Source organism: Artibeus jamaicensis, unplaced genomic scaffold, assembly GCF_021234435.1.
Source record: "Artibeus jamaicensis isolate MK-2021 breed Jamaican fruit bat unplaced genomic scaffold, CSHL_Jam_final contig_60, whole genome shotgun sequence".
Lineage (NCBI taxonomy): Eukaryota > Metazoa > Chordata > Mammalia > Chiroptera > Phyllostomidae > Artibeus > Artibeus jamaicensis.
In genome coordinates this window covers 10,135,685-10,151,291 of record NW_026521900.1, presented here as the reverse complement: position 1 = coordinate 10,151,291, position 15,607 = coordinate 10,135,685, and the positions used below count along the sequence as shown (strand labels likewise).

At 51.4% G+C, this 15,607-nt stretch overlaps 1 protein-coding gene and 1 non-coding gene across 9 annotated transcripts; both read right to left on the bottom strand.

Annotated features, from left to right (window-relative positions):
* Positions 1–84: 84 nt before the first annotated feature.
* On the bottom strand, positions 85–13,075 carry CDK16 (cyclin dependent kinase 16). Of its 8 annotated transcripts, XM_053670579.1 has the most exons (17): positions 12,849–13,074; positions 12,664–12,747; positions 7,335–7,542; positions 6,649–6,800; positions 6,424–6,549; positions 6,273–6,329; positions 6,057–6,171; positions 5,280–5,374; positions 5,117–5,179; positions 4,748–4,871; positions 4,491–4,611; positions 4,280–4,377; positions 4,091–4,196; positions 3,967–4,030; positions 3,740–3,830; positions 1,422–1,499; positions 85–1,059 (listed from the first exon to the last, which is right to left on the bottom strand). In XM_053670579.1, exons 3-17 carry the CDS (start codon positions 7,534–7,536, stop codon positions 1,016–1,018), a joined length of 1,536 nt encoding a protein of 511 aa, XP_053526554.1. In that variant the 5' UTR covers positions 7,537–7,542; positions 12,664–12,747; positions 12,849–13,074; the 3' UTR covers positions 85–1,015. The 8 variants fall into 8 exon arrangements, with proteins under 8 accessions (XP_053526554.1, XP_037016084.1, XP_053526556.1 ...); XM_037160189.2 differs by having other exon boundaries at positions 85–1,056; positions 12,664–13,074; XM_053670581.1 differs by lacking the exons at positions 12,664–12,747; positions 12,849–13,074 and adding an exon at positions 12,223–12,636.
* LOC119060447 (small Cajal body-specific RNA 24) lies at positions 1,984–2,109 on the bottom strand. The gene has a single exon (XR_005084592.1). It is a non-coding gene; the product is annotated as a small Cajal body-specific RNA 24 (non-coding RNA).
* Positions 13,076–15,607: the final 2,532 nt, after the last annotated feature.

The window sequence follows — 15,607 nt, the reverse complement described above, 5'->3', positions numbered from 1 at the left end:
TGCCAAAGCCCTAGTACTCACCCTGGGTCAAGTCCACCCTCAGCCCTATAGGAATTTGCAGTCACATTTTCACTTTAAACTTTTTAATATTTAATACAGCGATTATGGTGCATTCAGGAACCCAACCTCCCAAACCCCACTAGGAGGGCCCCCACCCATTGCCCTCCCACCCCATTTGAGGGCCCCAGGGTTTAGGGTGGAGGAAGGGGAGGTAACCACCCATCTGGGACTGACCCCAGAGACTGTTCCTGCCCTGCCTCACCCTCCCCAGGGGTTAGGGGTTAACATCTGGGCAAACCCCCCCCCCCACGCACCCCTCTGTCCCTGCCTGTGCACATATACACATTATGGCTCCTAGCTGAGTTGTTCAGCTCCTGGCAGGGCCCCTACTCAACAGCACCGAGTGGGATGGGGGAAAGAGGGCTACGCCAAGGAGACCCTGAGAAGGAAGGAGGCCCCAGCTATAGAACTGCAGGAGGGAAAGAGTGGGGCCCCCCACCTCATCCATTTCCCAGAGTCTCCGGTAGTCCTCAGGTACCTCTGCGGCTGGGGATGGCAGGCGGGGGGGGGGTGTAGGAAGGCGAATGGTTGAGGCATGCTTTCCCTTAGCCAACCCCAGGGTCTGGTGATGGTCAGGGTTCTGAATAGGGGCTGTGTTCCTGCCTTGGAAAGGCTGGGAGCGGGGCTTCATTGCACAAAATACTGTGGGAGGGCCACACGCAGGGGGTGGGGCCCAGCCAGTCTGTATACAGAGATATTGCATTTAAAAAATGAAAACCTTATTTGAAATAATTAAAAAACGACAATGAATGAAACAAACAAACAAACAAAAAAGGCCCACACAACATGAGGCAGGTGGGGCAGGCAGGAGAGCAGGCAGAGGAAACCTCAGACCCAAGGCATTGCCACATCTTGTGAGTTGAGATCCCCATCCTGGGCTAGCTCTCGACCCCTGGCTGGCCATGGGGTAGTGGTCCTGGGGGTGGGTATGATGGGTAGGACTATAGGCCTGGCCTCAGTGTGGGAGGCTGGCATGGCCATGCTGTCCGCCGGCAACTACTAAGACAGAGAGAAAGACAGACCAGGTGAAAGAGCGATGAGAGCTTTGTTAGCACCCAGCAGACAGGCCAATGGTTGGATGTTTGGACAGGCAGCAGGGAACATGTGGGCAAGGTGAGCATGAATCAGGCAGGTAGGCAGGAAGGCAGGCAGCAAGCAGGGATAATGCAGTTGGGGGCTGCCCTGTGAGGGGTGTGGCATCCCTCCAGCTGCTGCCTGCTGGGGCCTGGGTCTCTGGCTTAGAACTCGGTGTCCACCACATGGAAAGCTGGCCTGCCTGCGGGGGAAAGCAGAGCTGATGGCTGTTGGTGAACAAGCGGGTAGGTGGAAGGGGCAGGGAAGAGGATGAAGGTAATACCTACCTGAGTCAGGCATCGACGAAGAGCGAAGGCTGGCCTCCTTTTGTAGCTGGATCTCCTTTAGTGCAAATATGGAAGTAGCTGTGGGTGGAGGAGAGAGAGGAGTAGGGAATGACCCATGGGGTCATCCAGGACCACGTCCCATATGGCCCCATTGGGGGAATTAGAAAATGTTGCCTTTTCTTTGAAAGGCTTGACTTTCATCTATCAAATAATCCCACACATAAACCAGCTACAACTAGGACAAAAGGAATATGGACTATTACATGGCACCAAGAAATCATTACTACTTTTGTCAAGTGTGATAATGTATTGCAATTACCACCTAAGTCTAGGTGATGGATAGTGTTTGGGATTTGACCTGACCTATATGCTGGTTTCATGTGGGTGTTATGAAAATTCACTGTGCTTTATACTTATGATCTGGGCATTTCTCAGTATGCACTTTACAAAGAAATGTTTACTTTAAATAAAGGTAAGGTCCAGCAGAGAGAGATGCAAAGTGGGCAAATATTTTTAGGTGTGGTAATGATATTATTATTATTATTATTATTATTATTTTTAAATATGTCAGTAGTGGAACGATCCATCCTTTTTACTTGCAAAAGGTGAACAGAAGGCTACTGTGTTTCTCTAGGACATTTACAGTTTTCTTCACCTTAAGAAGAAACTGAATAAAAGTATATGTCCACTAATGATATTATTATATGTTCACTTTTTAAAAGATTTTATTTCTTGGACAGTGACCAGAGGGGAGAGGGAAGGGAATTTAAGGGGGAGGAAGGGAAGGGATTTGGAGGAACAAATATGAAGGACACAGGGACGAGGACTAAGGGGGGTGGAAATGGGAGGGAGGTGGGAGCACGGGCGGGGGGGGGGCGGCCGGGATGGGAGAAATAGACAAAAAAAATTGTACTTGAAAAATAACTAAATAAAATTACTTTAAAAAATAAATTTCTTTACTTTTAGAGAGACGAAGAGAAACATCGATGTGTGGGAGATACATCTATCAGTTGCCTCTTGCATGCCCCCGACCTGGCCCACAATCCAGGCATGTGCCCTGACTGGAAATTGGTCAGCACTCAATCCAGAGTCACACCAGCCAGGGCAATATTACTGTATGTTTAAAAATTACTTTATATATAAACACTGAAATTATTTACGGATGTATATAATACATCTGGAATTTGATTCAAAATATTCAGAGGGAGTAGTAGAGATAAGACCAGATTGACCATGAGCTGCTGACCTAATACTTTGGGACTCATATTATTATTTGGTCTAATATATAAACAAATCTAATTTTATAATATCCACATTAAAAAGTTTAAAAAGTCACCTGGCTGGTGCAGCTCAGTGGATTGAGCACGGGCCTGCAAACCAGACAATCGCGGTTCGATTCCCAGTCAGGGCACATGTCTGGGTTGCAGGCCAGTTCCCTGCAGGCCACTTCCCAGCAGGGGACGCACGAAAGGCAACCATACATTGATGTTTCTCTCCCTCTCTCCTTCCCTTCCCCTCTAAAGGTAAATAAATAAAATCTTTAAAAAAAAAACTTAAAAAAAAAGTTTAAAAAGTCAGATGTAAAAGAGAACACTCCATGTGATTCCATTTCTGCAGAGTACCAGGACAGGGAAAATTCATTTAAGCTGTTAGAAGCCCATCTAGTGGTAACTCTTGGGGAGGGGCTGGGAATATCTGAAGAAACCAAGAGTATACTTTGGGGTGGGGAAGCTTCTGATGTCCTGTTTCTTAACCTGTATGCTGGTTTCACATGTATGTTAAGTTTGTGAAAATTCACTGTGCTGTATACTTATGATGACTTGGGCATTTCTCAGTATATACTTTACAAGGAAACGTTTACTTTAAAAGAAAAAGGTTAAGTGAGACCTGGCTGGTGTGGCTCAGTGGACTGAGTGCGTCCCTGTGAAGCAAAAGGTCGCTAGTTCAATTCCCAGTCTAGGGCACATGCTTGGGTTGTGGGCCAGGTCCCCAAAAGGGGACGCATGAGAGGCAACCACACACTGATGTTTCTCCCCTTCCCCCCTCTCTAAAATAATAAAATAAAGTCTTTTTAAAAAATTTTAAAAAGTAAAGTGATATTGTATGTACCATTATATATACTTGAGAATTTCCATAACATGTAAAGGAACTGAAAACTAAGCAACTTGTTTATAATAAACGTATCACACATGTGAACAAAGTTGTACTCCCTTAGAGGTGTTGTAGCAGAGTCCTAACACAACCTGCTCAGCTGTCTGTAGGCAATCCTGTTCCCCACAGTCACCCCCCAGACCACTCCATTCCCCAGTTCCACTCACTGTCAGGAAGTTTGTGGATTCGCTCCCCCAGACTGAGGAAGAATGGGTGTTTCATGGCATCCTCTGCGGAGATCCGATTGCGACCTTCAAACTGAGTGTGTGTTGGGGGAGGGGGGGAAATGGAGTATTGACATTTTCATAAAGTAGGCCTCTCTTTGTCCTCACTCTCAGAGTTCCCCATTTCCTCACACCCCCAGTGCCCCCAGTGCTCAGGAAGTTAGTCTCACCTGCAGCAGCTTGTTGAGGAGATCAGCCCCATCGCTATCAAGTCTACCACAAGGAAAAGGGGACCTGCTTTAAATTGAGTTTGGGTACTCTGGCCCCTAACACCCACCCACCCACCAGCCTCACCGGGGTGCATGGCTCAAAAGGGCCTCAGCACGGTACTTGGGGTAGTTGTGTGTTTTGAACTCTTCATTGGACAGGATGCCTGGCCATGTCTCCTCAGTTGGGGTTCCTGGTGGGAAGAGGCATTACCCTGGACATCTCACAGAGCCGTCCTGCATGTCCCCATAGCTCCTAGGGCTCATGCCTCCTCACCCAAGATGCGGAAGATGAAGTGCAGCTGTTCCTCCACCGTGGAGCCTGGGAAGAGGGGCCGGCCCGTGGCCATCTCGTAGAAAATGCAGCCCACACCCCTGGGGAGGGAGGGCACAGTGAATAAATAGGGAGGCAGCTGACTTGGTTGGCCGTTGTGACCAAGCCACCCCATTTGCTGCATGGCCCCTGCTACATTTCCACCTGTCCTCACCACATGTCAATCTGGGTGGAGTAGTCTGTGGACCCAAGCAGGATGTCAGGGGGCCGGTACCACAGTGTCACCACCTCATTGGAGTAGGTCTTGGTTGGAATTGACTTGGCCCGGGCCAAACCTGGTAAAGAGAGGGAGCAGCTGGAATTGAGGTGGTCCTGGACAGTCCAGGGGACTAAAACTAGGCGGTCAAGGAGAAGGGAGAGGATGGGAGACAGGCTGGGGAATCACTGGGAAGAAGGGGAGGCCAAGGGTACCAAAATCGGCCAGCTTGAGCTCTCCTCTCTCATTAATGAGCAGGTTCTGGGGCTTGAGGTCCCGGTGTAGCACCTTCTGCCTGTGGCAATAGGCCAGGCCACGGAGCAGCTGGAACAGGAACAGCTGGGGACCCAGAAATGGCAAGCAGAGGTCAAAGAGAATCCAGCAGCCTGACTCCCAACAGGCACTGCTTTCCCTCCCACAGACACTGAGCCCAAAGCCTTGTCTCACAAAAGAGGACAGGGTCCCAATGCCCTCCAATGGCTCCTAGCAAAAAAGCCAAATGGGAAGTCGTTTCTGGGAGATTTGTGGGGTGGAGTGGGTGAGTAGGAGCCCCCTTGTGCCCCTGCTTCCTGCCCCACACCCACTTTCACGTTGTGCATGTTGATGACATTCCCACAGTCATCCAGATACTGCTTCAGGTCTTTGTCCTGAGGAAAGAAAAGCAGGCAGAGGAAAGAGGGTCATATAATGTAGTTCCTGGCCATCTCCCAATTCCCTCTCCCAGGACCCACTGCCACCCAACCTTACCAGGTACTCAAAAACAAGGGTGAGGGACTTCTCCGTATGGATAATGTCATGTAGCGTGACAATGTTGGCATGTTTGAGGTCCTTGAGCAGGGACACTGCAGGAAGTGCGGAAGTAACACAGGGGAAGAGTTAGGGCCCCATTCTCAGGATAGAGACGAGGACTAGAAAAGGACAAGCCCAGGGTTTCCTTCTTTCTCAGTGCTGTCTGGAGTGGTGGCTCATAGCCACCAGCTCTAACCCACCTGATGCCAGGAAGGTACATCCTCATGTTCCAGATGAGGAAACTAAGGCTCAGAGAAAAGTATGGAACAAGAACATGGGATTGCAGCCTCAGGCTTATGTGACACTAGATTTTCAAAACCCACTGTGAGTTTCTAGAAAGAGGCCTTGCTTTTAACCCTCCATACATAGGCCTGCAGCTTCATGTGAAACTGAGTTTGCACACTCCATTTCTATGCAATTCAAATTCCTTGCATGTGACGTTCTGACCATAATTACTGTATTAGGTAAACTGGTGAGCACTTTCAGGAATGTTTTTGACACCAAAGCAAGAGTCTTGCTGTCCAATTCATCTGTCTCTCATCAAAACAGGACCAGATTCCTGGTTACCCTGGTTATTACCTAAATATGTGAGTGATGTACACTTTCTTGTGAAGCCCAGAGTATCAGGAGGGAAGTACCAGAACCCCCGGTCTCTGTTCTCATCATGGGACATGTGTGTGTGCACCACGGGGAGTGCCTGGGAAGCCATGGGCAGATCTTTCCAGATGTCGGTACCTTCCCGGATGGCGGTGCAAGGTGCCCCCTCTTCGTGTTCTAGTCTGATCTCCTTGAGTGCCACAAGGTTGTCCGTGAGCTTGCTTTTGCCTTTGTAAACAGTGGCATAGGTACCCTAGGGAATGAGGAACAGTTAGTTACAGGAGAGGAACTTGAGGCTGCAGGGAGTTCCCACTGACCCCCATCCCTATCATGGACCTCCTGGCTGTCCCTCACCTCGCCCAACTTGTCCAGCTTGATGTAGGTCTCCAGTTTCCCAAAGCCAATCTCAGACTGTTGGGTAGAGGAGGCAAGCTGAAGCAAGCTCAGGGGAAGGGGTGGGGGGAAGGGGTCGGGGGAAGGGGAGGAAAGGACAGAAGATACTCACCAGGCTGACACGGCGGAGGCGGCGGCTGAGGGGCTTGTCAAAGATGGGGCTATTGAGGGTCAGCTTCTCAAGGTAGCCCTCGGGCAGCCGGATGTCAGCTGGTAGTGATAGGCGTTTGTTGATGTCCTAGCAGGCAAGACAGGAGAAACAGGACCATGAGCTCCACAGCCTCAGGTCCAACCCTCTTTTTCAGCCCCGCCATCGCCCTGACAGGGGATTAAGCACCTCGGTGGAGATCTTGCGTGGGGGATGATTGCGCATGCGCACCCTCACTGGCGACTGCACCTCATCCGAGGATGTGGCTGAAGCCTGGTCGCTTTCTCCATCAGACCCCATCTTCAAGTCAGACCCCATCTTCAAGTCCTCATGTACAATCTCTGGTGGTGGGGACAGGGGGAGGGAAGGCCAGGTGGAATCTGGAGCCCCAGGGCACTCTCTTCCTCACAAATACATTCCCTCATCATATACATGTGCATTCAGCCCCAGAGCAGTCTAGGGTCCTTCAGGGAGAGAACTGCAAGGTCTAGGGAGGTTCAGACAGGTCAGGAAGTTTGAAGGGAGCAGGGGGAATAGTGACCTAGTGGAGCACCTGGTTCTGGGGGTGAGCTGAGACTTCAGCTAGCCTGGAGCCAGGGGCAGGCAGAGGCAGCTAAAGGCCCAAGGGGGCTAGCAGAGTGTAGAAAGATAAAAGGAGGCTTGGGGCAGCTGCGGCAGGGAGGCACCCTCCATCCCTGAGGCCTCAGCAGAAAGCCAACAAAAGGGGCACAGATGGACAGATAAAGGGTAACAAGAGATGATAGCAGGGAAGGGGAAGAAAATGGAGAAAGTAAAGTGAAAACACCACCAAGTCTAACAGGAACTCAGCTGGGAGGCAGCACCTGGGGACCAGTCTAGAAGGTCAGTAGACTCACCTGGTGCAGAGCTGAGTAGTGCCCGCCCAGAGCAAGGTTCCCCAGGGGCAGCACGGGTGGGGGCCTCTCCAAGGTCACTGCCTCCGCCACCGCCACCCTCATCCAGACCTATCTGTTCAGGGGCACTATTGGTCTTGTCTACACCTCGGCCCCCTCGGAGTGTCATTGACAGCTGCCGTTTGATCTTCTTCATCCGATCCATGGCTACCTGTGAGGGTGGGGGTTGGGTATAGATGGGAATGGGCCCCATGTTAGCATCTGCCTGACCACCACAGGCTCCCTAAACCCCATCACAAACTAGTGAGGCACATTGACATGAACTTGTGCCAGTGTCCACCCAACCGCCGTGGAGCTCTGGAACCACTAAGGATTCCTGGAAACCTGGCATGGAGAGGGACCCTTGTCAAGCAGTGCCTCTCTACCTACAGCTAGCCCCTGGGGACCCTGTTCCTAAGTAGCCTACTTGAGTCCTGAGTCTTAGGTGGCTGGCTAAGAGCAAGGGTTCAACTGATGGAATGTCGGTATCTATGGGGGCAGCTTCGCTGTGGGAGGAGACAGCTCCACTGCAGGCATTCTTGGATACAGCATCAGTGACGAACCCAACCATGAACGGGGGGGGGGGATTGCCCAGGACCTCAGAACGACTGACATGGCCCTGGATATACCCACAGGATGGCAATTTCCACCGGCACCAGCTCAACATCACCCCCAACTGCCAAGGCAGACTGCTCCTTATGGCCATAGGGATCTCCCACCTCCCCTAGCAACCATTGTCATGGTGACTAGTGGACTATCCCACTGATCTACCTAGGTAAGGGGGGTGGGGTTGGGAGGGTCCTATGCAGACCTAACCAACTAAATGGGGTTGTGGGGGGGCCTCAATGCATACCAACTGTCCTGAGGGCTACTTGAAAGATTCAATCAGCTTGGGACTCACAGGGTCCCACCCAGATTTTTACAAACCAGATCACATATCTCCTCTACTTGAAAATGTGCCACATCTCCCTTATAACCTCCAATAAATGTCCCAGTCCTCAGTGTGGCCCACAAGGTCTTACCCCATTCATTCTTATTACCTCTCTGGCCTCACTTTCCCCCTCGATCATTACTAACTGCCGTCTTGCAACCATACCCAGCAGTTATATCTCAGAGTCTTTGCACCGACTGTTCCCCCAGTTTTCGAAAACAGCTCACTCCGTCACCCACTATGGGCCATTGCTCAAATATTACCTTTTCTTTAAAATAAAAAAAGATTTTATTTATATAGTTTAGAGAGGGGAAGAGAAGGAGAAAGAGAGGGAAAGAAACATTGATGTGAGAGAGAAACATCAATCTCGAGGGGCTGACTCTTGCACACACCCTGACTGGGACCAAAACTGCAACCCAGGCATGTGCCCTGACCAGAAATCAAGCCTGGGACCTTTTGCTTTGCAGGATGACACCCAACCAACTAAGCCACATCAGTCAGGAATTACCTTTTTCATAGATAACCCTATACAGGGGTGCCCAACTTTTTGGTGTCTCTGGGCTACACTGGAAGAAGAGTTGTCTTGGGCCACATATTAAATACATTGCGAGGTGTAATCACAAGAAAAATCTCATGCTATTTTAAGTAAATTTAGGATTTGGGGTTGGGCCGCATTCATAGTCATCTTGGGCCACATGCAGCCTGTGGGCTGCAGGCTGGACACCCCTGCTCTACAAATAACCCTATGAAAAATCTCAACCATCCTGAGCTCCCTCACCTTGACAATTATCCCTGAGAACTCATCACCTTCTCAAAAACGACACCATCTACTTCTTGGTTTCTTTATTTATTTATTGTCTGTCTCCTCACCACCATAACTAGAAGATCAATTCCTTCAGGGCAGATTTCTGCCTATGTCCTAAGGTCATGGCTATGTCCTGAGAACATGGGACAGTGACTGACACAGAGTAGATGCTCAAAAAGTGCTCACAGTAGAAATTAGTGAAATCAGGGGGCTGAGGGCCTGCAACCAACCTCTTACAGGGTGAGCAGGGTGAATCCCTGCTAGTCGTGAACAACCCCAGACAAAGTATCTCAGGGACGCTGGTAGCGGCAGGAAGATGACCTACCTAGATGTGATTGCTGGAGGGAACAGGGCCACCAAAAGGCTTAGGCTGGCCTTCTTCTGCTTCCTCCTGGGCTCTGGGCCAGCAAGGAGGAGGAAAAGACCTGGCCCAGGAACCATCTGGACTCACAGCAGGGCCTAAGATGGCCCTGGGCCCAAGGGAAGTGAAGCTAGATAGGAGGTCGAGGATGAGGCTGGGGCTGGATCCGGGAAGTGGGTCATCTGTTACCTTGAAATCAGGTGTTACTCCAGCGGTCCCCACACCCAGCTTCTGCCTGCCTGACCTGACCACCCTTGGTAGGGACAGAGGGGCCAGCCTAGTAGAAAGACCTCAGTAAAGAGGATGAGGTCCACCCAGAGAACCCAGGATAACAACCAAATCCTGACCCAGGAGGCTGAACACTGGACCCAAGGCTGAGAAATGTAAGGCATGGCCAGCCCCCAAAGACTGTCTTGTGTCCATATGGCACAGATGCCCAAGTCAATTTGTCTGTTGTGACGGAGTGGAGGACCTGGGGTAGGTAGGGCTGGCTGGACAATGAGGAGGGAGCCAGAAGGAGCCATGGGTCCATGACCTCTAATTGGAAATTCCAGCGGTTGGACATGTTCCAGAATTCAGTTTTGGGGGGATTTTAGGAAGATGGGGCACAAAATTTTTGTCTCATGCAACACCCCCAGCAGGGGGACCCTGTGCAGGCCCCCGTGAACAGAGACATTTGCACATTAATATACAGTAAAACTTCAATACTCCCATACCCAAGGACACTCACCAAACTCATGTCACCCTGATGACTGAGGAAGCAGTCTTCACACTCTAACTCCCACAGGAACATACCATCCTCATCCTGTCCGGACTCCCATAAGCACACACTGGACCTTTGAGAAACTCTTTTGCTATTTTAACTGCTATCAGCATCTGCAATGTCCTTTTATCTCCAACTGCCGCCAGCACACAAAGCCCCAATAGAGCACAGAATCTTCTAAGTTAACTCCTACCGCCACATTCCTGGGCTCCTCCCAGGCCCAGCTGCCTGTCAGCTCCTCCACAGCACTCGCCCCCTATTAACACACTGTTCCCCCTACATGATTCTGACCCCTATTAACATGCACTTGGGACCCTCTACAGCTGACCCACATTAGCACTCAATGGATTTTCACACTGCCCTAAATCCTATTAACAGAAAGTGAACCGTGCAGATCCCTGACCCAACTGTTTTCGCCCACACTCAGACCCCCCTCCACAGCTATGACTATCACTAATACATATTCTGGTCCTCCCACTACCCTGTCCTTGCCACCTCCTATCAGCACAAGCTAGACCTTCGCTTCACTCTGACCCCTATTAACACACACTGGGCCTCACACAGTGCCTCCCCATTAGCACACCCTGATCTCTTACAGCCCTATCTCCAGGGACAAAAACACTATTCTATAATGGCCTTGACCTTCATTAGTTCACACAGGTCCTCATTCAGCCCAAACCCCCATTAGCACACACTTCAGCCATCCCTGGCTCTAATCCACATCAGCACACCTAGACCTTCACTTATTCCTGTTCCTTATTTCTCTTTGCTTCAACTCCTTCACAGCAATAACCCCTGCTGGTTCACATTTGGATCCCTTCACAGCCCTTATCCTCCTCATTGCACACGAGAAACCCTCCACAGCTCTACCCCCTATAAGCACTCCCTGGAACCTCAACACATACCAGTCTTCCACAGACCCAAGCACAGTGTCTTCACAATATTCTGACTCTCATTAGCATATTCCAGACCTCATACAGCTCTGACTCCCCGCCCACTTGCACACATTTAAGCTCCTCCATGGCTCTAAACTCACATTAGCAGTCACTCAAACTTCATATATCAACCTGCCCCAGAGTCTCACATCCCCAGTCCTCATGGACACACACACTAATCTCACACCATCTTCGCCCTGAAGACACTGAAGGTCTTACACTTACGTTCACACACTTCCCTCACCGCCCCCCCCCCCCATATATCCACAACTGATAGCTATTAGCACAGGCTCAGGCTTTCCACCACTCTGCCCCCATAAGCAAAGACTGGGCCTCATACTACCCAGACTTTTATTACTGCAAACACATACCCTGTATAGCTATGACCCCCATTAGCAAACTGTCAACACTCTAGTTCTTCCACTACCCTGCCCTCCACTCTGGATCCTCACACACTGCAGTCCCTCATGGACAAATACACAGTCTTAATACCATCCAGACCCTCATCACCACACACAGGGCTTCAAACTGATCCTGTTAGCACACTTTCTGGTACCTCTACCACCCCATCCCCGTTAACACAGAGGGCCCTTCTACAGCTAGAACCCCATTTGCCTATCTCAGCACTTCTGTAACACTCGCTTGCCTATTCTACACGACTGGGGCCCTCTACCCATTGCACTGTCCTCCCATTAGCACATACTGGGCCCCAAACCTTACACAGCTCCGACCTCTTCACTAACTCAGGCCCCCATTAGCAAACCTCGACTTTCACCACTCTGGCACCCATTTCCACACCCTCCAGTCCTTGGTAACGGCGTTCCCCATTAGCACCCACAGTGCTTCCCAGCCCCAGCTCCCAGACCTGGCCCAGGGCGGGGCCAAGGTCAGGGAGGCCCTGAATGACCCCCCGCCCCGCTGCATTCTGGGCAATACGCTGTGGGGAGGGGGACCATGCTGCTAGTGCATCCCAAACCCTCGGACACCGCCTGGGGTCTGGGTTGGTCCTGAAAAAGAAAAGGGCAGCCCCCCCCCCACGTTTCGGTGACGCGCTCACCGGCGGGGGCGCGCGTGCAACCTCAGCGCCGCGGGGCCGGCGCGGAGGCGCCTGGGGCGGCGGCCTGGGCTGAGGCCGCGCGACCTCCTTCTCCTCCTCCTGTACGCCGCAGGCGCCCGTCCCAGTAGTCTTCGGCCATGGCTGCTGGGCCCGGGCCGCCGCCGGCTGAGGAGGAGGAGGCGGCGGCGGCGGCGGCTGAGGCGGAGGCGGCGTCCCGCTCAGCCGTCCATGAGCTTGGCCGCTGCGGGCGATGCCCCCGGGCTCGTCGGCGTCGGTTCGAACTCGAGAGCTCACGGCGGCTCGAGGCTCAGAGCCCACTGCTCCTGGAGACCCCGCGGATCCCAGGGCCGAACAGCTTACGACCCAACCACCGCGCGCGCAGCGCTCCGCGCATGCGCACGTACGCGCTGGACACGGAGAAGTGGGCAGGAGGGGACTCACCTCGGACTGCGCGTACCAAGAGACCCGTCCGCCGCGGGAGGGGACGCGGCCATTGCGTGCCCACCAGGAAATGTGCGGCCAGCCCTGGAACGGCGCCAGGGAGAACTGTAGAGGTTATTTAGCACTCAGTTCCGATCTGGCTAAAAGTTTGCTAGCAAGTGGGCAGCAGTTAGTAATCAGCGTACCAGTCACCATTCGCTTCCCCTACTCGTTCTCACTTGGTACATCCGCATGGTTGGCATACGGGACTTTTGCTAGGAGGAAAGAGGGGAAGCAGTCAGTCCCAGTCCCTTGAGGTACCTTGGGAAGCAGGAATTTTAAAGGTTCTCGAGAAGATGACTTTTCTGGGACAAGCGGCCTGGACAATCATTGGCCTTTCCCCGCCCAGCTGCTCTGCCTCCCAGTGCCTCCACTCCCACACCGCTAGCTTATTTCCACTGTGACCGTGCGCAGCCCCGCCCTTTGAGGTTGTCGCCCAGCCAATCGCACTTGCTCCCTGGGGTGAGGCTGTGCAAGAATGAAGGGCGTGGCTGGGCTGTAGAGGCGTGATTTCGCCGGTGCCCGGTTTTCATCGCCGGCGGGGCGGGGAGGGGGCGGGCCTTCCTTTTTGTTCTCAGCTCCTCTCATCATAGGCCGAATTTCCACAAGCTGACTGGTCAAGAGCGCTTAATTGACTTTCACCCCGCCTTTAACCCCTCCCATCCTCATCAGGGCTCACGGGGTGGAGCCTAGGCTGAGAAGGAAGGCGGGCCTTTAGACCAGCGAGTACATTACTGCGCACGCCTGAGACTTTGGGCAGATACCCTGGTCTTTTTTGTTTCCTGCGAGCTTTTTATGTTCGCACCTTGAATTGGGTTTTCCTGCCACCTCTCAACTATCTTTTTTAACCTGCCAGAGCCCCGCACGTGGCTCTCCCAGCTCTGCGGTTCTTTTATTGGGTGCTTGTGTCAAGCACTGCCAGGTGGACCTAACCCCTCACCCCTTCTCTGCCAGGAAAACTATACCAAGCCCAATTCAAATGGCAGCAACGTTCAGCAGGCCCTCAGGGACACTGAACTCCAGTCCAAAGCCAACTTCCCAGTCCGTTCTGCACTCCTTTATGACAGCCTTGCTCACACTAGTTTTCCAGTAAGGTTTCACACTATTGGCGATATACCAATGATAGGAATAGAAATAGTTTTGACAAAAGTCCACTGTGGGCTAGACAATCAGGTCCATCACTTCCCTGACTTATCCCTTCTCACCTCTGCTCTAGCCATACGAGTCTCCTAGCTGTTCCTGAATAAAGCAGGCACAATCCAGCCCGTGGGGATTTTGCACTTGTTCACTTTGTTTAGAATACTCTTTCCTCATATATTCTCATGCCTCAATCCCCTAATTTCTTCCAAGTTCTTGCTTCAGTGTCACCTTCACCAAGCCTTCCCTGACTGCCCTAGTTTTAAAAGTACTTTATTTTTAGAGAGAGGGGAAGGAGAAAGAGTGGGAGAGAAACATCAATGTGTGATTGCCTCTCATGTGTCCCATACTGGGGACCTGGCCTGCAACCCAGGTTATGTGCCCTGACTGGTAATTGAACCAGCGACCCTTTGCTTCACAGGCCCATGCTCAATCCACTGAGCTACACCAGCCAGGGCCCTGACTGCCCTATTTTAAAACACCTACCTGCAGCCTCATCATTCCAAATCCCCAGACCTACTGAATAGCAACAACTCCTAACACAATTTACTTACTATGGTGTGAGTCTCACCCCTGCCCAGAATAGGTATGTTTTTTGATCCACTGTCTGCAACACCATAAGCAGCACTCAACATGTTTGTTGAATGCCTGAGTGATAAATAGTTCTAGGCAAAGAGGAGATAACCATGTCCCACCACCCTTTGTGCCTGCTGGGTTTGGGGGACTAAGTGCAGTCACCTAACCCCTTCCCACTGAACCCTGTGTATCTTGATGGTGTTGTAGACAAATACAAGGAAAGTAAAATGGCATGTGTTGGGGAAATAAGATGCAAGCAGGCTTCATGGGTTCTTGGTGAAAGGTGTCAGATACAAATAAAGTAGCAAGGGGATCTAGGAGCTGTGGTGGCAAAGGGACAAGTGTCTGGACAATGGGGAAAGTGTCTGTAATGGGGAAAGACCCAGTGAACAAAGGGGGCAGAGAAATTTTGTTTTGACTCAAATGCTGCAATGGTGGAGACAGTGGACAGAGTTGTGGAGTGTTTGGGGTACTCTAGAGCAGCAATAGTGGGAAAAGTGCCTGTGGTGGGAAAACCTCCAACTGGACCTACACAGGTAGCATGACCACTAGATAGCAGAGATAAAGCACCTCAGTCCCCGGTGTCCTAGTGTGGAATAAAAAGTGTAGGAGGATGAGATCACGAAAGGAAAAAAAAAGTCACAAGTGGAAGGTGGCCAAGGACATATATAATAATGAGTTTGACACTGGCCCAGGAGGCAGTGGATATAGGAACAGGCTGTGAAGGTTGTTAGGACAGGTTCAGGGATAGGATGCACTATTCCCAATAACCAGGTTTGAATGCCAGGATGAGAGTCTGTTTCTAAGTTGTCAGGAGAGGGAGAGAGATATGAGTGGTTTCCTCAGGCACCACCAGGTGGTCAGTCTGGTATTTTCAACTATCTGAAGTGTTTAGGTAAGACCAGGGACAGGGCATGCAGTCTGGTTGGACCTGAGGTGAGCCTACTGCTTACTCTAACCAATCAGCAACCCACAGCTAACTCTTCTCAAAGTTAGGAGGCCTCAGGACAAACCTACCAGGTGGGGTGGGGGGGGGGAGAAGGGAAGGTTGGGGCAGGAAAGGGTCTTCTCCTGTACAGATGTCCTCAGCTAAGTATTTTCATTAAAAAAACTACAAGGCCCTCCTGCAGCAGGGAAGTTGAACTAAATGGCACCACAGGCATTCCTGGCACTGAGAACCATGATGGCAAAG

Bases quoted from the DNA above. Each gene is read 5' to 3' on its own strand.
- CDK16 (XM_053670579.1), bottom strand. From the start codon at position 7,536: ATGGATCGGATGAAGAAGATCAAACGGCAGCTGTCAATGACACTCCGA. The intron at 6,801-7,334 runs GTGAGTCTACTG...CCCCACCACCAG, and splicing joins ACTACTCAGCTCTGCACCAG to AGATTGTACATGAGGACTTG. The intron at 4,872-5,116 runs GTGGGTGTGGGG...CTGGGTCCCCAG, and splicing joins TCAACATGCACAACGTGAAA to CTGTTCCTGTTCCAGCTGCT.